At 43.2% G+C, this 24,390-nt stretch overlaps 1 protein-coding gene and 1 long non-coding RNA gene across 3 annotated transcripts in view; one reads left to right on the forward strand and one right to left on the reverse strand.

Moving 5' to 3' along the window:
• The first annotated feature begins 1,905 nt into the window (after positions 1 to 1,905).
• On the forward strand, positions 1,906 to 6,728 carry LOC146075560 (uncharacterized). Its single transcript, XR_014473593.1, has 3 exons — positions 1,906 to 1,971; positions 2,072 to 2,244; positions 4,989 to 6,728. It is a non-coding gene; the product is annotated as an uncharacterized LOC146075560 (long non-coding RNA).
• Positions 6,729 to 7,424: 696 nt separating this feature from the next.
• Positions 7,425 to 24,390, reverse strand: part of LOC146075559 (G protein-coupled receptor kinase 5-like) — a 45,391-nt gene continuing 28,425 nt past the window's right edge. The window contains exons 5-16 of one of the 2 annotated variants that reach the window (XM_083184907.1): positions 23,963 to 24,063; positions 22,728 to 22,820; positions 21,339 to 21,402; positions 20,932 to 21,072; positions 18,962 to 19,152; positions 16,614 to 16,651; positions 12,676 to 12,765; positions 12,376 to 12,584; positions 12,111 to 12,248; positions 10,627 to 10,764; positions 8,690 to 8,821; positions 7,425 to 8,501 (exon numbers count right to left, since the gene is read on the reverse strand). In XM_083184907.1, the coding sequence (XP_083041033.1) occupies positions 8,403 to 8,501; positions 8,690 to 8,821; positions 10,627 to 10,764; positions 12,111 to 12,248; positions 12,376 to 12,584; positions 12,676 to 12,765; positions 16,614 to 16,651; positions 18,962 to 19,152; positions 20,932 to 21,072; positions 21,339 to 21,402; positions 22,728 to 22,820; positions 23,963 to 24,063 (1,434 nt within the window). In that variant the 3' untranslated portion in view covers positions 7,425 to 8,402. Of the gene's footprint in view, positions 8,505 to 8,689; positions 8,822 to 10,626; positions 10,765 to 12,110; positions 12,249 to 12,375; positions 12,585 to 12,675; positions 12,766 to 16,613; positions 16,652 to 18,961; positions 19,153 to 20,931; positions 21,073 to 21,338; positions 21,403 to 22,727; positions 22,821 to 23,962; positions 24,064 to 24,390 lie in introns of both variants that reach the window. The other variant, XM_083184906.1, reaches the window with a different exon arrangement.

Here is a 24,390-nt window from a genome sequence, read left to right on the forward strand (position 1 = left end):
TTCGATTCCATTTTGCTTCTATAAGCAAAATCGAATAAAAAAACGGTCAAAATCGAAGCGTGTGTACACCCTTTACCTATAATCGCCCGCTGTGCGATCAAGTCTGAATCAGGCCCTAAGCTTTGGAGAGAGATTATGTGGAGAGAAATAAAGTACCAGTAAATTTACTAAAGTGTGAGTTTAAGTAGGGGAGGTGTTGCCCATAGCAACCAATCAAATTCTACTTACAATTTATCTTGCACCTACTAGAGGAAAGGATAATATGTAGAATCAGATTTGTTGTTATGGGCAACACCTTTCACTTCTAAAAACTCCCACTTTAGTAAATGTACCCTAACTGCCATTTTTCAAATATATCATGGCAGTTAGGAAATGATTGCTTGATACTATTTCTCTCTCCGCTATAATTTTTTTAAGGCTTAGTACATCTGGCTCAAAGTACCAACCAGTTTTGGGCTGTCATTTTATACAAACAGATTCTGTAACATGGCAGTTAGGAGCTAATTGGTTGCTACTTTATCTCTCTCCAATGCTTAATGAATAGACTCCCTTTGTCCCATGCCAACCATGCTAGCAAGGGGACCCCATACTTCAAGTATTTCTGTTATTGTGTCAGCAGCTTAGCCTGGCATAGCATGACCGTCAGGCTTGCAGAGGGACCAAGCACTCCTTGACCCCTCACATAAGCCCCAGCATTTGAGAACGATGGTCAGTTTGGGCTTGTGCCTAGTTCTGAACAGTGCTAGAATGCCCATTAACCCTGTGCGGTCCCTCTCTTTTAACCTTTTCACAAGCAAGTGCTGCACATGTGCAATGACCCCCAATGAGCCTAATGCAGGGTTGGTGCAGCCATTCTGATTAAAGTTTCATAGGCTATAGAGCCCATCTATGAACATTGAAGCAGGCATTTCGGGAGCATTATAGAGGCTACCCTGGATAGAATAGACCTGGGGTTCTCAAACTCGGTCCTCAAGACTCTGCACAGTTCATATTTTCCAGGTCACTTGAAAGGTGCATTCATTACTCACTGACACATTTCAAAAGATCCACAGGTGGAGCTAATTATTTAAATTGATTCTGTGAGGAAACATAAATTATGTGGGGTCCTGAGAACCGACTTTGAGAACCGGTGTTTTGTTACATCCATATACATCATTGGATCAGCAAACAGATGCCAGTGCTGTTTGACACTTGAAAACTAGTTTCAGGGAGATTATAGTTGGAAGTAGAATTTTGCACAATGCCCCATTGAGGGGGCGTATCATGCTCCACCCAAAAGGCGTGTCTAGTTCCATATATGGAGAGATTGTGAACGTGGCACCTAGAAGCGTGGGTGTGCACTGCCACATCTGAGAGGAATCTTTTAAAATTACGTATATACAAATGTAGATAAGCCCCAAAGCAGTTAGTAAGAGATACTTGTGGGAAATGGTGCAGATGATTTCATGTAAATGTATCTATCTCTCAACTCATTCCTTTTTTCCACAAAAATGTAACAGTGTAATGTGGACTGGGTGAAATGAGGGAGATTGCTGCTATTTCAGGGAGGCTCCTGCAGAATGCAGGAGGGTAGGCAACTATGGGATGACATATGCATCTTTTGCACAATTCACGTCTGCCCATTAATGTCCATGCAGCTGATAATTTTCAGGCTACAGAACTTCTAAATATCTCAAATGCAGCTGCATCCCAATAAATGATATAGATGCACACCAGAACCATGACAAGTGTGTACACATATATGCATATTTCGCAGCATGACCCATTCCCGGAGGGACACAATGCTCTGTTTCACCATTACATAAAAACATAAATTAGGCCCATTAAGTGTAAATATTAGCCAACGCCACAGCTAGACTGAGGTTTCTGCCATTTTTATATAAAAAGTACCACATTGTACTCTGGTGTAAATCTGGATGTAGGTGGCAATGCAGCACAAAGTCTGGCATTCGGAGGAAAAGGTGTCAGAACGTGTGTGCATTGGGGGCTCATTCAGGGCTGTTCTGTGCTTTGGGTGTTCGGTCTAAGCTGTTGCTTGATGTTTTAAATGTTTTTGTCCTTTTTTTCTTAGCGCCGTAGCCTGAGGTGCGTTTCCAAAGCAACCACAATGATGAACGGTCCTCCTCTGCCTCTCTCTGTGTATTCTGCACAGACGCCGAGCTGTATACAGATGCTGGGAATGTAACAGAATTTCACCTCACATTTATTCAGCACTGAAGACTCCAGCTGCGATACCTCACACAGGTAATAAGCAAGACACCACTATTTCTATTATATAGCCTTAAATGTGACTATTGCAGCAAAATCTTATTGTACTTGTAAAGAAGATGCAACAATATATGTGGCGGGGGAATCTTATGATGTTCGATAAGATAAGAAAATAATATATATTTATATATTTATTTATATATTTATAATTATAATTAACTACCTCGCATTTTCCATCAGGCAACATGAAGTGTTGATTGGCCTGAACTGACCCCTTGTAGTTGACAGGACATGTCACAATGGATGGTAACTTCTTTTTTCAGACATTAAGGTGATCAGTTTGTGGTCTGACATTGTGTTCATTGCGTTCATTCATAAAAATAACCAACAGAAAACAACATTCTAGAGGCACTTCATGCCTCATGCCTCAGTGATGTCACATTTCCAGTAAATTGATAGGCTGATTTCTCACAATGGGCCAGATGTATAAAGCTTCAAGAGGCGACAAACAACCAGCCAATCAGCCCCCAATTGTCATTTTTTAATCCAGTCTGTAACCTGGCAGTTAGGAGCTGATTGGCTGGCTGTTTATCACTCTCCATTTTATTACTTTTTGAAGCTTGATCCATCTTGCCCTGTATTCCCAAAAATGACTGAGTGCACTGTGCATGTATTGTATACCACTAACTAGATTGTATGCGCTTACGGTGCCCATACACAGTACAATTACTGGGTGCGATGAGATGGGCACTCCCGTCACACATCTCATCACACAGCTCAAAAAGTATGTGCTGCACCTACTTCTTGTACTAGATCTCATCTCATTGCATTGCAAAACCTATGCCATGCGATCTAGTCCAAATTGGACCGTCTTTGGGCACCTTTACTTTCAGCGGTCTCATTCCTGTACCGTCTGTAAGTACAGTACAATACATTTTTACATGATGTCATTGTTATGATGTCATGTCTGTACCAATCACTGCACAATGCAGATGTGTACTTTCTTTTATCGGTTAACAAGAATTATGTGACATTCTCTTATTTTCCTTTGGGAATGGCAATGTCCATCTTTAGGACACTCGTTCCTTACTTTTAGTAATAGGGGGACCACCTAATTGGAACACCCTTTCTTCTGGTATATTGACAGATAGAGAGGGGATGAATTCCCAGCTTTGGGCAATGAGGGATGATGTGGACAGTGTTCTCCAATGAACTGTAAGCGACACCTGTTAGTTTGACTCTTATTACTGATAGATAGTTGTATAATATCTATACACATCAATAGCTGTTTGATATATAAGAAGCTCTGGGCTGTGTAAGTGATAACTGCGTATGTTATTCATCATTCCCTCGCCTCAGAACACATACGTGAAAACCCAAACAATACATCGTTATCTAAGGAAAGCAGCCACACTTAATTAGTTCCTTCAGTTTCTCAGAAATCATCTTTTTACAGAACATTCTTGGCATTACAGAATATCGCAGAAATGTCACAGTATATTGCTCAGAAGATGGCAGGCTTAGCGGTCCATTGTAATGGCTTATATCATGGGTCTTCAAACTGCGGCCCTCCAGATGTTGTGAAACTACAAATCCCAGCATGCCTTGACACAGTTTTGCTATAAGGGAGTGTTAAAACTGTGGCAAGGCACTGGGATTTGTAGTTTCACAACAAGGCTTATATTATAAGTAATTGGTGTATGTATGTATGTATGTATATGGGAGCCCCACACTGCAAATATGTCAAGTAAATGGAACCTTATATCTTTCATGCAGCTTTAGCAAGTAAATTGGGGTGGAGAGTTTGGTGAGGGACAGGATTCAGTTTTGTTCATCAAGTTTATGATTGGCAGCCACTAGTACTGTTTTTTTCTGTTACAATCACCATAAATAATTTGAATTGTTCCTGGGCCACCAACCCCTTCCACCCCTGCCAGGTCACAGTGCACACAGTTTGGGTACCACTGCCATAGTCTATCAGAGGGTAATTAAAATCCATCTGAAATGGGACAAAAACATCGGTACTTGTGTACTAGCACGGCGCCCATCGCATCGCAGACCATAAGGCATTCGATGCGATGTTACGCGATGGCAGGCGATGTTATACAATTTTAAATTGTATACCATCGCATTGTATGGCATATACAATGGTATGCGATTTAAAATTGTATAAGCACCCTAATGGGTTTTTCAATGTTAAAAGTGCCCCCTATAACATAATTAAACATGATGGGTGCTTACTATGGTAAAAGCACCCCCACTATCAACACCAACCCGAAGCGTGGCGAGCGCAGCGAGAGGGGCGGCGGTACGTGTCCTCCGACCTTTTCATACCCCCACTATCCACGTCGAGTTGACTTTAGTGTGGCGAGCGGACGCAGAATACATGTAAGGTAATACGCGTCCGCTCGCCACACTATATAAAATCAACTGCACGCCGACGTATGCATACACACTGAGCCGCTTCCCCCCTGCCCGGAACTGTCAGTAAGGCTGCACCCTTACCAATATTCACACAGTCTACAACATGGCAGCCTCCACAGTTTGTACAAGTTAGGTCCCCTTTAACAAGTCTGGCTATTCCACCAAACCAATGTGTACTCATCATCAGCAGCAGGTACCATTACATTACACAAACCAGCACCACAAAACAGACCATAATTACTACAAAGAAATCACAATGAGCGGCTCTGGCATTTATTCAGAAATATACATAAGAATTTGAATTTGAGAAAAATAGCCTGTTCTGCAACCAATTATATTCATTGCCATTTTCACAGGATACATTAAGGAAGATGAATGCCCAGGTCTGAGGCTGGTCACCACGGCAACATGATTTTCTCATCTGTCAATCATCTCACCAAGGGAAATTTAACCCTCCGGCATATGGAAGAACCTGTGGACCCAGGGCTATGGGAGCCCCACACCATAATTGTTGTGGTTGTTTTTGGACTGGTCTGTCTCCTCCATTTGACAGCATTTCTGTACACTGCCTGCCTGCAGAATTATATGAATGCTGGTTCCCAAGGCTTTGCCCACCTGGATACTTACACAAGGAAAGATGGAGAAAGCAGGATGATGCCTTACAGATGCACATCACACCTACTGATTGATCACACAGATACGCAAGAAAAAGAGAGAACACCAATAATGATTGATATGTGACCACAAAAGCAGCTTTCACGGCATCATGCGCCCAAAGACTTGGAACCTAGGTGCTGAAATGTTTATCATCTTTTTCTTCTAAGATTGTCAGATACATACATAAGAATAAAGGTGTATTATCGCACAGCCAGTAATTTGCTGTTCCACAGTTCAAACATGAAAGGGATTATGGGAGTCTGCTTTAGTCATCTTTAAGGACACATAAGAAATGGTAAATGGCCCTCATCTCTACAAACCATTACATGGACCTTGCTCATGGTGGGGGAAATTAGTTTTGCGGACCTGATTACGCCATAAGTCCAGTCTAAACTGATGAAGTATTATCCGTTTGCGCAGTTATTTTGTGCGCATATTAAGCTCAAATAGTTTGTTTAGCAGCATAAAGTAAATAAACCAGTCTAAAAATAGTGGTTTGGGGACCCAATACCCTGAGTTTGGGGTAATTTCTGATTGCCACCTTACACTTTCAGGCCCAATTGAATGGCTACAGGTAGGTCTGCTAGCAAACATGCTGCTGGAGGCAAAATCAACCCAATTCCCCAGTGACTTAGGCAGGGGATATGGTCACTAGGCTGACAGGCCTTAGGTTGACACCACTAGGTAGACATGGGTTAGGTCAACAAGGTCATTAGGTTGACATGAGGAAGGTAGACAGTCGAAAGGTCAACATGGGTTATTTACACGAATGCCCAATATATAAGCCAGTGCATAGCCAGCTTTAGAAACACTGTTCCCATCTCTGAAAATAATACTCATTAAAAAAAAAAAAAAAAACCCAGATGTCCGGCATTTCTTATTGACTACCTCATTATTTAAAAATACATTTAATTGAGAACTTATACATGAACCTTAAAGCTTGTACATTGCAAGTCACCAACTGGGGTGTGAGTTGCTCTAACTTTTGACTGTATACTCGAATACATAAAGACAGAAAATCTTCACAGCAAGCATTACAGAATGATACAATGGGAGAATGAGAAAGGAATTTGCCATCAGCATTTACCTCTTGGAAAATAAAAGAATTCCCTATCTACAAGGAAATGTTCGATATTTGCTGGGGGTTTAAAGACACATACTGAAAAGCCTCTTCCTTCTGGATGAATAATTGTTACAGCCACTGCTTTCCAACTGTGCGGAGAAAATGCAGCTCTATGAAATGTGTCAACACTTCAAAGGCAGCCATTTTGTGAACTAGTGAGGTAATGGGTAAGCCTAACAAAACATTATAAACATTTTTTTACCCTAAAATGAACATTCCCTGAAAATATGTGCAAAAAATATTATATACAAAGGATGTTCGTATATGTACAAACTTCTGTAAAAAATATCTGTATAAATAGATGTATGTGTATGTATGTATGTATGGTTGTCATCACTGTTCATTAACCAGGAACAGTTTTGACAAATATATATTTTACCTCAGGTTTGAAATGAGGAAACATCTCTTACTGCAGTGTATATGGATTTATTTTTTATGAAAACAGACCTAAAATATTACCATCAGATTAAGCAAAGGACAAGATGACTGTCACCAAAAAATGTGTGTAAAAATATAGGTAACAGGTTAGTCTTTACTAAAAATTAAGGGCCGGATGTACTAAGCTTTAAAAGTGATAAAATGGAGAGTGATAAACAGCCAGCCAATCAGCTCCTGCCTGCCATGTCACAGACTGTGTTTGAAAAACGTCACGCAGGAGCTGATTGGTTGTTTATCACTCTACATTTTATCACTTTTGAAGCTTAGTGCATCTGGCCCTAAAAGAGGTGATGTTTCCCATATCAATCAGATTCTGTCTATCATTTTGTAGGATGCAATAGAGGATGACAGACAGAATCTATTTGGTTGCTATGGCCAATATTACCTCTTTTCATTTTTAGAACCTCATAGTTTTTAGAAACACGCATGCAATGCAGGTTTTGTGTAATGTGCAATGCATGTGACGCTATAATGGTCTATGTTTATATTCGGTTGAAAGATTTCGGATAGGATTCAACACATTTTAAAATTCTATTATGACAATCTTAAAAGGGGGGACGGGGGGATGGGGGTGTGTGGATCATAAAGGATTATACATCTGTCAAAACCTGACAAAGGATCCATTTTGTGGAAGGTTCTCTCTTGGCAAACAGATTTGGCACAGGCCAATGATACTGATAATGTGCAAAGTTATTAAAACAACAAAATAAATAAAAGCAGTCAATGGAGATATGAAAAGGATACATAGATTACATATTTACAATAACACATTTCATATAGTTTTGAGGTCTCCGCACGCCAATGTTTTAGAATTATACACTGGAATAAAAAGGATGATTTCTAATTTATTCCCAACTACTGCACACCTGTCACCTGTACTTGGAGGCAACCAATCAATCATTAACAAAATCACCATATAACTGAAGCCTTCGAGATTCTCATTGATGTTTCTAATTCCTTGAGTTTTCTAAACATTGACAGTGCACAAAATGGCTGCCACCATTATATGCATGAGGCATGTAATAAGTCTTCCCAATAACAAACCGTGCTAAGGTAACTGGAAAAAAGTAAGAAAGTAATTTAATAACCTTGACTGATATTAATTGGTTCTCTCCCTATGACAATGAGACAACAGGATAAAACAAAATGATTTCCAAAGTATCCTGTTTTTTTTATAAGAGGCATAAAAAAAATGATACAGAACACATAACAAATAGAAAAAAAAAGGCAAAAACACAGCTTGTATATTTCCATGAGCTTAGCATAAAACATGTTTTCAACAGCGAACTGCTCAGAATTACAAAGAAAAAAAAAAAGGTTTAAAATACATGACTGCCGGAAGCTAGGTCCCAGCAGCAATATACATTTCCCATGAGTCCTTTTGGTCTTGAAGACCTAAAATATATATATATTTATATTTTTTTCCTGTAAAAAGTTTTGCACAGAGTTCAAGGCTAAACCTGAGAAAATGGGAGGGCTGTAGGAGGCTTTTTGGACGTTTTCTTGATAAAACCAAGGCCTTTTTCTGAGGCTGTTCATATAGAATATTCCGTCAAGATGAAGCATTAGCTGTTGCCGTCCTGCTTTGGAAGTGGTGGTTTGTGGTGTTGACGAGGGAGGAGTCATTTGGGGCGATCCCGTTATTAACAGCCTGCTGGAGAGAAGAATTAACACGTTTATTACGTATAGAATTTGCCACCACTGTACATCCATCTACTCATCCCTGCAATGCACATGGGCAGAAAGTAAAATGAATATAAAACGTATGTGTTAAGATGTAGAGTTATAGACCACGTACACAATATAAATGTCAGGATGTTAACTTCAATATATACTTACATGTCTTCGGAAGATCCTCTGGAGCAGGCTACGTTTTGGCGGTTCGGGAAGTTGCCTCCAATCGAGATCTGGAGAGCGGGTTCCATTTGGTCCGAAGACATTGAGGTCCTTGAAACATTCAGTCTCAATCATCTGTGGAGAATAACACAAACGTCTGCTTATAAAACAATATGTATATCCTGGATCTGGTGTGGATTTGCATATATTGGTCAGGCCCATTTCTTAAACCTACCCACAACAGGGTTTGGAGGACTGAACCCCCAAAAAAAAGAGTGGTCAGAATTTAGCCTCTGCAGAACCTCTCTCCACCTCTGCTCCTCAGAGGAAAACCAGTGAACATCTACATGTGGCCAGTGTAGAGCACACTGCAGGTGTAGAAGAGCCACTGAATTGAGCCTTGGTCAGCCGAAAGCCCTCATTTGGGCATTGGTCTTGTCCCAGTCTTTAAATTAAGCGGAGTTTGTCTATGGAAATCGGCCATGATGTTTAGTAATACAACTGGTTAATGCTTTCAACACAAGAAGAAGTAATCAAGACTGGCCACACTGTAAAAACCCTCTGCTGCCCAGCTGGTTGGCTCAGTTAAGGAAGGAAAAGTGTGAACAATATAAGCAACAGGCTCTGTTTGTAACCACCTTTAAATCCTTTTATTTATTTTTTATTTAGGGTGGCAACTTACTTCAAATAAACTCAATATGACTTCCCCCTAAATCCCACCTACACAAAAAGCATAGTGAATTAGTGCACTAGGAAACTAAACCCCATCAGGACCCCCTCCACTGTGTCCCAACTACTCCACACCTCGGAGGTGAAATACCGCCAGTGACCACTAGAGGCCACTCAACAGACCAATTACATTAGAAACCAAATTTGATGGCAGATATGAACCACTTGGCCATCTAGTCTGCCCCCTTTTTAAACATGTGATCTCAAACCATATTTGATCCTTATTTCTTTGTAAGGATATCAATATGCCTATCCCAAGCATGTTTAAATTGCTCTAATTTATTTAACTCTAACACCTCTCTGATGGTAGGCTATTCCACTTATCTACTACTCTTTCTGTGAAGTATTTTTTGCTAAAATTTCCCCTGAATCTTCCTCCCTCTAGTTTCAGTGCATGTCCTCTTGTTCTGCTGTTCCTCTTCCTGTGAAGAATGTCTCCCACCTTTACCTTGTTAAAACCCATCATATATTTAAAAGTCTCTATCAAGTTCCCCCTTTCCCTTCTCTGATCTAAACTATACATATTAATTACTCCTTTGTGTGCTAAAAGATGTCATAAGAGAAAGTTTGGTGTCCCTGCAAAAATTGCATTCACTCACCGTTTCAGACTTGATGGATATGGAGAGAGGGAACTGTGAAGACAGTGACTGGAGGTAGGAGCAGATAGGGACTGGGGGTGAGGTGGAGTGTGGGCTGAAAACGGTCACAGCTCAAAGTAAAAAAAGCGGTCACAGCTCAAAGTGAAAGTACTTTGCAAAAGCCATCAGTTTGACGGGCTTTTAACTAGTGTTATATATGTTGTGAGCATTACTTTTATTTTCAGGAAACAGTTTTTAAGTTTCTTCTTGTAGAAAACTGTGATAACAAGCTTTACTTAATATGGATATTACAGAGCAAAATGAACCACAAAGAGATACCGAACATATGTACTTTATTAAAGACTCATTGCCAGGTGTCACAATCAATGAATTTACAGGTTTAGAGGTTGTACAGCCAATCTCTCTTTCACTAGACGCAGGGGATTCCCGCGGGGGAATCACCATTAATTTGTATGGCTGTCTATATTAAAAGCTGGGCAGATGAAATAGGATACCTATTATATAGGACCCAGTGGATTAAACCTGTACGGGGCACAAGGGCAATGACCATCACACAGTTATACCCTGGTGCGCAGAGGAGATAACAGAAGTATATCATGGATGGGCACTCACCTCATTCTGCCAAGGGATTGGCACACAGCCTGTGGCAAATTTGACGTAAAAATCATTGTCCGTTTTATCCAAATTGACCCCTTTAACCGTTGAAAACTGCTCAATGTCCAGCACATCCTTACAGTACACCGCCCGGGGCTGAGAGAGGAACAGAACACCACACAGGATCAGGATAATACAGACACACTATGTATATACACATGGTCATTCTAGCACCTTGCAAAACCCATGCAGTTCCTCTCTTTTGCCTGGGGTGTCGCTGTCTGCTTTGATGCTTCTAGTGCAGTCTGGTCTGCCTTGAGATACAGGTCACAATGTAAGACATCACAGCAGTGAGCGACACTCCAGGCAGGAAAAAGGAACTATGTGGGTTTTGAAGGGTGCAGGGTGTTAGAAAGAACACTACATAGTATACGCCCCAATTCCAAAAAGGATTACCTCTACTAATTCACATACATCTGGCAGCACTGGGATTCTACGCAAGATGACCAATCAGTGTTCTCCCCAGACAAGAAGTAGCCGGGTGGGGGTCTTCGCAATAACACGTCACACCCATTACATGCCATAATGCCCATTGCAAGTTATGCCACACACCGTAATGCCCACTACACATTATGTATGTGGGGGGCAGTCCGTGTCACCGGTCCAGCACCTGCTGCAGGGACATACTGCTGCTGCTGATGGGATCAGACATGGCATCCCCCTGGCCTTCTGTCAGTGGCAGAGCCAAGGCTGCCGTACACCTCTGGCTGGGTGTCCGCATGCCCCTTCTACCCCCCCCGGGGTATAGGTCACTGGGCTCAGTCACTGTGGGAAGATCAACAGTGCCGCGTCACTTTGACAGAACATCCTGTCACATCACTCCACGAAGCAGCCCCAGTTACCGGAAGGGAGGGCGGCAGCATTAACGGGGTGATGATAGTGGTGGTAGTGTGCCAGGCTGGCCGTGACACCCCGCTCCCTATACATTATGTGTACAGGGACAGCCAATCAGGAGCTACTAATGACAGACCCCGAGCCCACTCTATCCGGCCAGGGGTATGTCGGGCAGCTGGGTGCACCTTGCCGGACGGAGCGGACAAAAAACAGCGCTGGCAAGAAGACTGTGAATGCCCTAAGCTGGGCTACCCATGTAATTTGAACACTTGGGACAGTTCATGACCGCATGTAACTGGTAATCTCATCTGTGTATCCCTGCGCCAGGAAAAGTCAGACCAATCCCTTGTGCCTGTGTATGGCCCAATAATATGGTTGGGCTTTTGTTCCTGTGAGCGGAATAGCAGAAACCTGCACAACTCTGAATACAGACCGTTACTCCATTACACTTCAGATTGCAAATGGTGCACAGATTAGCAGAGCAAAGAAATAGACCCTTCATGTTTATCTCAATAAAAAATAAATAAAAAAAAAAGTCCACTGTAAACCCAGGCTACAAGCGCCACAATCTAGTTCACATGCCAGATTGCGCCATACTGCATACTTACATCTGGCACAAAGGACGGCTTCATGATTCCAGCCTCCAGCCGCTTGAAGTTGATGTCCCTGAGAAACGGATGCTGCTTCACCTGGCTGGCGCATTGCTCACTGCAGCCCAGCCTCTGCTTTGGGTCTTTGGCTAATAGCTGTAAACACAAAAAACAGATACTGGTGAGATCTCTTCCCTGTGTGGCCTATGGGATTATCATGCAAACAGCTACAATAGAATCCTCATTGAAGGGCCGGGGGTACATAATCTGCCATGTTACTCACCATCCTACAAATGGACTTTGCGCCTTCCGTGAACTTGTCAGAGTATGTCTCTTGTTCTTCCTGAACTCTCTTCTCCACCTCTTCCCTTTTCACCCGTTCTTTCCGAGCGCGGAACGGAGATTGTCCCTCAATCATTTCGTATATGAGACAGCCCAGGCCCCACCAGTCAGGGCTAAATGTGTATCTCTCATTTTTGATCACTTCTGGAGCTAATAGAAACAGAGACGGAGAACATAGCCATTAGCTGAACACCTGGGGGGAATGCAGAGAAGCAATAAACCGGTTGGTCGCCGCACTTACCCATATATCCTACCGTTCCTACTCGGCCCCGGATAGTCTCACCATCTGGAATTTTGATGGCCAACCCTAAATCTGAGATGCGGATATGACCTGGTGAGGGAAAGCAAGACCAGGTGGATATGGTGTGCATATTCTACCCTGTAGCTTTGTTCACACATGCCAAAAATGAGGACACCTGTGGCCTAACAGCTTATGTGATAGGGGTATGGGTCATAGGGTCGACACTATGAAGGTTGACATACATTAAGTTGACACGTGAAATAGGTCAACTTGGCCGGACGGTTGACAAAAGCATTAGGTTGACAAGGTCTACAGTCAAAAGGTTGACATGAGTTTTTCGTGTTGTTTTGTCCTGAATTTTGACATAAGTCGACATGGACGCCGTATCAGTGTCCCGCCATGCTTCTTGCACGGAGCCTCACTGCGCTCGGCTCACTATTCTATTCTCCCTCAACGCCCTGGTGAATGGGAGGGTATGGAATACCGCCTGCCGGCAAGTCGGCTCCAATAAAACCTCATGTTGACCTTTTGACTGTCTACCTTCCCATTGACGACCTAATGCTTTTGTCGACCTTCCTGTCCACCACCATGTCAACCTAAGCCCTATTGACCCAAATGTATGTCGACCGTCATAGTGTCGAGCATCTGTGATAGACGGTCTCTAATGGTGAGCGGTCCGTGTGCACAGAATAACCAGCTGCTGCTAAGACATAACAAAACACAATGGATTCACAGACCAATCACAAGATAGCTATGGCGCAGTAACCTACAGTATGTACAGTACCAGGACTATTATACCAACACAACAGTGTTAATGCTAACTCCTACTTTTTATTTACATGTATGTAGCATTTTGTATTCTGTATTACTATTCAGATTTATTTAATTATAATAGGTAGGACTAAAGCTTCGAGCCCCATACACACGGAGCAATAGCGTTTATTAATATCACGTGTTTTCGCTCATTATTGTCCATGGTGCGCGCTCCCCGGTACTTGTGTATTATCGCGGCGCCCAGTTTTTCTACGTACGGCACCGTAGGGAAATTGCATGGCATGGGCCATTTAAGGGTCATGCGATGTGATGCGATGTTTTACTGTCATTTATTCACTGCTCTCTCAGCCCCCGGGCATTGCATCGCACCACATGGGCGGCAGGATTACATGCCACATGTGATCCCAGCCCCGATAGATACTTCATGTAGCACTAGCAGTCTAGAGGCTCCGATCCAATGTGCACAGGACCGCACATTGGGGCAGATGTATTAAGCCTGGTGAAGAGATAAACTGGAGATAAAGTGGAAGGAGATAACGCACCAGCCAATCAGATCCCAACTGTCATATTTCAAACACAGCTGATTGGCTGGTGCGTTATATCTTCCATGTTATCTCCACTTTATCTCCAGTTTATCTCTTCTCCAGGCTTAATACATCTGCCCCAATGGATCTTAAACACATCCAATTTCACAGTATTCACCGGATTTATCGACCAGATGCACAGAAAGCGGGTGAAAATTGGGCAAAATCGAACAAGTGTATGCCCAGCTTAAGTGTCAACAGGGGAATCAATGCTATAAAATGACCCTTAAGGTCACAACATGACATTAACATACAATGTGTGACAGCCAGTGGTCTTTGGTCTGTATCTACGGCTTGCACACACAATGATAAAATGGGTATAATGGGGATTTAGGCAATTGTCATTGTTAGAGGAGTATGGCCCACGTGGAAGAAGGTGAAGGCATCAGTGAGGCAAACGTCATTTGACTTCTCTTTGAAATGACCAAACAGTATATTCAATTGCAACTTGGAAGAGCTTACAGCAGCCAAGTCCAAACTATGGCCCTCCAGCTGTCCCAGCATGCACTGCCAATGTTTTGCTATAAGGGAATACTAAAGCTATGGCAATGCATGCTGGGATGTGTAGTTTCTTCACAACTGGAGGGCCACAGTTTGGACATGCCTGGCATACAGAGTTAAAGGTGCCCATACACGTTACAATTATTGTATACAATATTGTATACAATATCGCATCTCATCCGATCTCGGTTTTGCGATGACATCAGATGAGATGAGATCTAGTATAAAAAGTATGTGCTGCACATACTTTTTGTACTAGATCTCATCTCATCTGATGTCATCGCAAAACCGAGATCGGATGAGATGCGATATTGTATACAATATTGTATACAATAATTGTAACGTGTATGGGCACCTTAAGGGTGGGAAGGGGAAGAGACGTGTAAGGGGCAGACTGAGAAAAACATGCCAAGTTAGGGGAAGTGTCACTAAAAAGTCGTTTCCAGTGATCACTGAAGTGTGAGAGTCTGCAGGAGACTGCGAGGTGAAAGGTCCCCCATAACAGAGGAGCAGCACTGGGGAAGTCCTGCAGATGTGCATGAGTCGTTCACCTCTTACGACAACAGGAAACAAGTCACATCCGATGCAAAATTACTACCAAGCCATAATAATAGTATAGGTTGACTAGTTCTTCCTTTCCAAACACAATTTAAGTATTACTTATTGACTCGACCTCAGAAACACTGATGTCACAAAACATCGGATGAGCACTGGATAAGTCTCCTGCCTGCACCACTGAACTGATGATGGGTCTCTGAGCACTGAAATTACAGGCAAGGACACAGGCTCTATTGAGGAGACCAGCGTAAGCAGTGTCCAGTCATTACAAGCTCATTACCGCAATCACAGACAATTAAGCATTCGCTAAGCTCAAACACACTAAAGATTGTCCTTTATCATTATTACAACAGTTCGTATGATACAGGATGATGAATGGGAATGCTCCAGACACCAAAGGGTAAAAAGCTGCACCAATACTGCACCCATAGCGCCCTGAAAATCCATTTCTCTGTCGCTTGAATACCCGTTTCCTACAATGTCAGAAAGCTCAGAAATCTCACAATGTAAAACCCACTTATGATTCTGAAGTATGTATTGGATAAAAGATTTCCTCCCAAACATTTACGTACCAGCTTTCCCGCTCCGACTGGGAAATAAGGGCTTCTGTGTACTTGGTGCATACAATTTGAAAAGATTATTATACATCTTCTCAGCAAGGTGTTTCAGACAATCCTTTACAATGACTAAGTCATCTCATTCCCGCTCTAATCAAGTCAAGCAGCTGCCTCTGAAGGCGCAGGAGGGTAATTGCAGGAGCACTATAACATTTAGGAAAAAAGAGCACCGTATACCAAGCAGCAGTGCTCTTTAATATCCAGGAATTACTTTTATTTAGTAGTGATTATCGCTCTGCAACATCGCAAAGAACGGAACACATGCACTTCTCCTGATGAGCGGATGTGGGAGGCTGCTGTGTAACAGCACTGTGCCAACATCCAGTAACAGCACTGAGGTATCATTATCTGTGAGGCCAAGCTTGCTGATGAACTGGATAAGCGTGCACAAAATGGCCGCCTCTAGGGGTTGCAGGAGGCTGCTGCAATGTAATGCCCATGTACTCCGGTAAGATAACACATCAAGGAGGTAAGTTCTTGTCCACAGAGCTCGTTGTCTTGTAACACACACACAGTCCATACTGGCAGCAATGACATACACAACAAATACTGAAACTTGTATCTTTGTTCCAATATCAAGACCAAAGGGCAACATGAACCCCAGAAAATGAGCCTGAGCTCAGCACAGCTTATACGTAACACAGCAAGCGCCGCAGCATTAGGAACCACTGCCAGGCTGTTTCCAGATTGTGGAACAGATGTTTGAAGCAGTGATAAGGCAGGAGAAGTGGCCTATGTCAACCAATCAGCACTGAAGTAACATCTGTCATATTAAATTATACAGAGCAGCTGATTGGTTGCCATGGGCCACTTCTCCTCTAGCTTATTATGGGATTCACAGTTTAAGGAACACCAGAGCCCAACCCCCATATGTATGCACACCTTTCCATTGCATGACACTTACCGTCATCATCTAGGAGAATATTTTCTGGTTTTAAATCCCTAAAGAAATACAAATACATATAACATGTCAAATAAGTATATTCTGCCAACACAGCACACACAAGCAGCATTATAGGAGTTAGACATCACATAGACTGTTGCTAAGGAATGATATCTTCTGATCACAGGGTACTGTATGCGCTAAAACAACACGAGATGGTACAGAGGGAGCCTTGTACAGCAATACTGCTAAACAAGTATTTAAGGAAAGGTTTCCTCTGTGGTCACTACTGACCAATCAGATTTGGTCTATCATTTCTCTATTTCATCCTAGAAAATGACAACAGAATCTGATCGGTAGATAAGGGCAACATCACCATTTATTTTTTTTCATTTGAAGCTTTAGTAAATTAACACCCCCCTAGTGATTCGACAGATTTCTTTCTATTCGACAGAATATTTCTCAAATATTGATTCAGCCGACAAAATAACTGCATGTAGGAGACACTCATTAACCGCTTCAGTGGTGGTTTTTATTTTTATTTTAGGGAGCGCTCCCCACTGGGTGAGTTTTTTCTGGGGAGAGCTCCCTAAAAAAAAAAAAAAACACCACTAACTCCCAGGTCCGGGCAGCACCGCGGAACACTCCATCAGCCACTGTCCGGCCACCTGGCAATCCGGCTGTGTGCGTGGTGACATTACAAGGTCACGCCGCACACAGCCGCAGGAAGGAGGCAGGGCCAGGCAGCTGCTGAAGTGGAGTACTGATCTCAGCAGCGCTGCCCGGCAGGAGGGAGCTCAGGCAGTGGCACCCCTGAGAATTGTCCGGGTTCGCCAGTCTGCGCACTGAGCATAACCCGGAAAATTCTTGGCAGTGCCACTGAAGGGGTTAAAGCTATAAAGCAGCTATTGCACACTAAACCGCTCTGCGTAGTGATTCCACAGGTCGGTCCGTCTGACAGTCTACTCTCACTGAGCTAAAAGGATAATTGCTGTAATGTGATGCCAGCTGGACTAATGTATTGTGCATACCCTGCATCTGTGACTCATTTCATAGAGACCAGGCTGGCATCAGAGGAGCTTATAAACTAGCATAGTTTTCCCTTCAAGAGCATGTGGCCCTCAGAAGCTCCGGTGGCGACACCCAGTAGATTAGCCAATAGGGAGAATGACTTACACCATCCCTGATCACTGTCATATAGAACCTCAGAGCTCTACATGAGATCTACAGAGCTCTACATTTTTCTAGCAGGAAAATGCAATGCTCTAACATCCTCTGTCCCTACAGCTTATTGGAGCAATCAAGAAGAATTAAAGTCTGTGGTTGACATAATTAAATAGAAATTTAGAATAAATTATACTTAACAGAAACTCAGAGAGGGAAACTCCTCAGTTAAGGTGGCCATACACATGCAGATTTATCTTCAGATCTGGCTGGTTGGAACAAAAACATGGTTATGGATGAGAGCAAATGACAGTTGACCATTTGCTTGGAAATGCTGGAAAACTGACAAACTGTCACTCATCCATAACCATGTTTTTGTTCCAATCAGCCAGATCTGAAGATAAATCTCACTAGTGTATGGGCACCTTAACTCCAGATATCTGTGCAGTATAACAGATATGGCCAGTAGAGGGCTCCACAAGGGTTATAACACCGCTCGGTATCATTACCCAGGTAACTGGATCTATTGCAATAACAGCTGAAAATGCTTACATTTAGTAATGCCTCTTTCACATCGCAAACGCTGTCGCGCCTGGGATCTGGACACGGGTCCACCCTAGGAGCAACCCGGCATCTGCAGTGTGTAGCTGCTCATCCGGGGGTTAGAGCAGAGCTGCGGCTCATCAGGTGGAGACAGCACTGAGGTGACGCTGCCGCCTCCTCCATAGAAGTGAACGGGATCCAGGTCGGTTGATCAGGGTTACCCGTTCACACTGCCTAGCAACCAGGGTCTGACTCCGGGATAACACTTCTTTAATCCCGGGTGGGATTGCCGGACATTCAAAATTGCCCAATCACACCGCACGCTGATCTGGGTCGACCCGGGTTATTTGTGCGGTGTGAAAGGGAATGTTATTTCCATTTCGGGGAAGTCTGCTTTGCGAACACCAACATCAGAAGTATAACCTACGTACCCACACACACAGCAGTAACGCAGCCAGTACGTGTGCATTCACACTTCCCTGCCACTATTATCACTATGTTTGAATGAACTATATCTCTGCTATTGTGAAGACAATTCTCATGAAAGTGTTTTGAATTGAAGTACCCACTTGTAACATCTTAAACTGGGGAAATCCAATCTAGCACCGGGCCAATAAAATAAAAGTGTGAGGTCATCTCTCAGCCCTTTGCGCGCCACTCACCTGTACACTATGCCCTCTTGGTGAAGGTGTTCCAGCCCACAGCAGATTTCAGCAGCATAGAAGACCACACGCTCCTCCTCGAAGCCAGGATTGCCCATACTGTAGATGTGGAACTTGAGGTCTCCTCCGTTCATGATGGTAAGCACCAGACATAGAGCGTCTTTAGTTTCATATGCGTACGCCAGGCTCACCTAGTAATAAGCACACAGCAGTGTCATGTCCTGTCATCTGTTTAGAATGAGCCATTTTCTCTTGGTACCAATGGTGGGTGACACTAGATCAACAGTCTTCTAGGTTTTAAATATTTAGAGTGTCAAAACCTAAACATAAGATGTATGAAGCAGTGAAACATGAGACAGTAGAGAAGTTGCCCATGGCAACCAATCGGCTGCAACTTATAATATTACAGATAAATATTACTTTGAAGCGGAATGATCCATACAACTACCCCCTAATATGTTACGGGGAGAAGGCTGAAGACTTTCTGACCACCTCAACATAAGGCATGTGATTGGGAAGAAAACCCAGGTAGGTGTCACTGCGATAAACAAGAACAATAATAAAAAATGAGAACATTCTAGATCCTCAGTACCCTGTGCAGCCAAGAGGTTGTGTAGCAGGCTCACAACCTGAGCTCTGGTAAAGTAGGCTGGTGTATAATGGACTATTCCTGTTTGCTGCCTAGTGCAGGGGTAGCCAACTCCAGTCCTCGAGAGCTACCAACAGTTAATGTTTTCCATGTCTTTTCACAGAATCACAAGTAAAGTAATTAGCTCCACCTGTGGATCTTTTAAAATGTGTCAGTCAGTAATGAGTGCACCTGTGCACCTACGAGGTGAGCTGGAAAAAGTGAACTCTTGGTAGCTCTCGAGGACTGGAGTTTGCTACCTCTGGCCTAGAGAGACAGAACCTCACCACAAAGAACAGGTGGTTTGCTCCAGCACTAACAGGCAGTAAATGATGCTGTAACCCTAAAGTACGTCCATTTTTTATACATTATATGGTATTATAATAAAACCAGTGGACAAAGTTTTCACTCATTAGTTCTTTAAATGAGGAAACATATTTGTATGTCCATCAGGCACTGATCATACATCTATTTGCTGGTAAATAACACAATGTTAGGCATTCAGAAAACAATCCTTCAGGCCCCATTCACAGGTCTGAAGGACTAGTCGGACCTGTTTCCCCTTGTACTCCCCTGGCAGCTCCCCGGGAGGGCTCATTCCAACTTGGCAGTTGATATGCCATTTACCGCATGTGAAAGGACACCCAGGGAGCTGCCGGGGAGTTCAATGGGAATCGAATGTGATACATCGCAGGAGTGCTAAAAAGCACCCACGGTGTGCCGCTGATGGTCCAATTCCGATTGATCTTATGCGCTACACATAAGTTCAATAGGATCTGATCCTATGCGCACGGCATTAGATCCAATCGCACGTACGTTTTGGACCGAATTCACCAGATAGATCAGCCCAATAGTCCCAGATCGAACCTGTGTATGGGCACCTTTAGATTTAGAACATCCTGCGGTCCTTCTCCCAATTATGGATAATAGAATTACCAAAAAAAAACTAGCATGGTTAAGAGAACAAATTAAAAAAAACTGACAATAAATGTGTAAGATCTCATCCTGACATTGGCAACGCGTTTCGTGGAGCCAGTCCACTTCCTCAGTCCTGCTTCCACAGAACACGTGCTCACAGTCTGACAGCATGCACGGAACACCCCAACAGCTCCCTTACTGCTAGGGATATACCAGGCTCTGTAGTGGGCACAGTACACAGGGAGCACTGCACTAAATGCTCTTTCCTGCACTGTGGACGCTGCTTCACATGCCAGCTAATTACCTAATGCATAAGGAACTATGGCGGGTCTATGAAAAACCAGTGTAGAAAACAGGTTCTCTCTAACTACACACACTAATGTCACACATGTACTATACAATGACTTATACAGAGGCTCAGTACCACAAAGCGGCTGTTCACTTTTTCCAGGATCTGCTTCTCATTTAAAGCCATGGCTTCCCCTTTTCTCTTCTTGATCCTCTTCTTCTCTAGCTTTTTACATGCATACATCTTCCCTGTAGAACGGACCTGGCAGGCACACACCTGGGGAGAGAACAGCTTCAGTACCTGGCACAGACACAGTTGTAGGAGGCAGTGGGAGGGACAGCACACGGAGCAGTGAGGGGATGTGCTGGATATACCCTGGCAGGCAGTATAACGTAGTTAAGAGAGATCTAGCATAGGTGCCCTGGACAATATGGAGCCTCAATAGCAGCATGATACAGACATCAGTGGGGGAAGCAGCATGGAGAAGAGTTATGAAACCAGCAATAGGATACAGAGAACGGAAGCCATGAGCTATGACTTACCTCCCCAAATCCTCCTTTCCCTAGCACCCGGTATTGTCTGAAAGTGTCTTTCGTTACTACTTGTCTGCAAGACAGAAACACAGAATTTATCACCACATATTACACTGGAGAGTTACATTTTAAGTAGTTCAAAAATGAATGACACAGTAAGAGACTGATAGCGGCTGAGGATAGCGCCAGTGTGAGCAGTGTATCTTGGTTAAGTCATTCTGTGCCCACCCAGAATACATTTTGCACACACTGACCCTTACAACCAGAGGTGTGGAGAACCGGAAGGAAGGACTGTTCAGTATATGCAGCTCACACAGACCAGCAAATATGCACCTCTGTGCCTGATGGAAGTGTATCCTGTGCACACGCTGGAGATGCAGAGGCGTACTGCTCTGTATACTGGCACAGTGTCTATTGGCACAGTGTGTAAAACTTTACGCACAATGCTCTATCACATGTGATTGAAGGAAACTAAATAGGGCCGACACAGCTCAGCCATAACAAGCCCTGTAGCGCCTGATCGGCAACATCTATATTTCCAGCCATTTGAGACCGCTGCATAATGGATTTTTGGTCACATATCGACACCAGGGACGTGACAAACTCATAATAGCTCTCTCTGTAGTAGACCAGCGCCAGGTGAGCCGCACCATCAACCAGTAGCCGCGCACCTGAAATTGCATGTGCGGCTACCGCCAACATCACTAGTTCACTACATGCCAGCTGGGTACATGAGTTGCACAGCAGCTCCTGCAGCGCTGGATGCTTCCACGGGACAGCATGTGACCTTTGGTGGCTCATAGGTCACGCACCCCAATCGCCGTCACACTGGAGTGACTGCATGTGCACCACTGCCCTAGGTACTTATATATAATTGCAGTGAAGGTAAGTGTGTGGAAATACTTTGAGATTCAATGTGTTTGATTACCGTGAGTCAAATTTGTATTTCTGTGGGGGCCGGTATGTTTTGTTATTGTGGGGGACAATGTATGTGTGTGTTTCCACACATGCTGATTGCCTTGGCAATTTTAAGTCTTGTCAGGTGTGCCGCAAATTTGAAAAAAGGTTGAAAATCACTGTAATAGATTCTGCCAAATGTGTATTTCATTCATTTTATTTTCCCAAACCAAAAATGGGTGGGTGGGATCTCATCCAGGTCTCTCCTATTATATATGCTCTACTTATATAACAGCAACTGTATAAATGAGCACATTGTGTAGTTACCGTGTCAACTACACAAACAGCCTAGCTTGATGCTATAATATAGTATACTGTTAAAACAGAACCACTAAAAATATAGAAATCATTGCAGCAGGGCCAATAAACGAATTTACAAGTGGAAACACCAGTTACTGCTATATAGAAGAAATTTGTAATTTGCAGAAAACTTCTCCTCACTTTTCCAGACTTCTCCACTGCAGGAAGCGGTCAAAGTACATACTTTCCTGGTACTCCCGAAATGGAGACCCTCTCAGGAACTCATGGACGAGGCTGCAGCAGAGAAACACAACAATCTACTTAATATAGAACACAGCTATTGATATCAATAAAAATATAAGTGAATAAGACATTTAGATCAGTTCTCATTTCACTAAACATTTTTGGCAAGACTTCAATGATGGCGGAAATATTGGTACCTTGCACACCACTCTTCCTGGGAACAGAATAGCAGGTGCACCACACACCATTTCAATTTGTATATATAATTTATGGAGGTTCTTGGCATAGTAATGGCTAATAGCTTCACTACACTTCCTGTCTGTGACCAAATGGAAAGAAGAAACTAGGTGACCAAAATGGCCGACAGATGCCAAGGGGGAGCATTACTACACCAATCAGCTTCTATAATTGTTCTAGAACAGCCTGTGACAGGAGCTGGGTGGTTGATACTTTGGAGCCTATTTATCAATAAATTTTAGCTATTTAAAACTTGTTGTGTATGCTCCAGCCAATCAGCTTCTGTTATTTTGCAAACGCATGATAGGTGCTGATTGGATGGAGCACCATTCATCATACATAACATGTTTATATCGCTCAAACATATTGATACATGGGCTACTATATCTCTCTTCGCTTTGTCCGATTCCAATGACTGCTTGGGTGCAAACAGGGCACTCATTGTGGTATATGGTCGTTAGGTTGACATGCATTGGGTCAACCACTGAAGGATGACATGGCTTAGGTCGACACATGAAATAGGTCAACATGCCTACGATCGACATAGTTGGAAGGTCGACACAAGCATTAGGTCAACAATGGCTAGGCCGACAGTCGAAAGGTCCTTCCAACCATGTCAATCTATCTCATGTGTCAAAATAAACCATGTTGACCTTCAAGTGTCGACCCAATGCCAGTTGACCTAATATTGCTCAACCCAATGACCCATACCCCTCATTATTACCTTTTCAATGTTATCTCAAGCAGCAGCGGCTGTGACCAGAGGCTCTAGAACAGCCGATTATTCCATCTCCTACTAGGGACTACTACAATGCCTCAGCCAATTACAGCAAAGCAGCAAACCATGAAATTGCATGTTGCAGCCATTGCTGCCGTTTGCGGGCCGAACAATGGGTGGGAGAACTCATCTTCCATATTAACAAAGGATTTTACAGTGCAGTCAGTCTGTCTCTTACCTGATACAATGGCTGAAGACCGCCTTGCTAGGGTTCTTTTCAAAGCTCAATATACATTCTTCCATTTGTGAGTCAGGAACCTCCGGCACGTAGTCCGGAGACTGGAGGGGCAGCGGCAAGATGTAGGGAATAATACAAGAAACAATTACACATCTGCAGAAATGGCATTTGAGTCTGCATTTCCCCATGAGAAGTACAAGAAGTCTAGATTAAGCACAAACCACAATATATTGGTCTATAGAATCGGTTCTCAAACTGTGGATCCTGGCCCCAAAGTGGTCAGTAACTTGCCGGGGTCCTGTAATGATTTGTATAGTCTGATGGGGTGCCAGAGCAAAATAGTTTGAGAACCCCTGGTCTATTGAGTTGTCATTACAGAGCTTTTACCTCATGAACATAGTACCAGAGAATATCCAACAGTAACTGTC

Source organism: Crinia signifera, chromosome 4 (assembly GCF_055691185.1).
Source record: "Crinia signifera chromosome 4, ASM5569118v1, whole genome shotgun sequence".
In the NCBI taxonomy this organism is placed as follows: domain Eukaryota; kingdom Metazoa; phylum Chordata; class Amphibia; order Anura; family Myobatrachidae; genus Crinia; species Crinia signifera.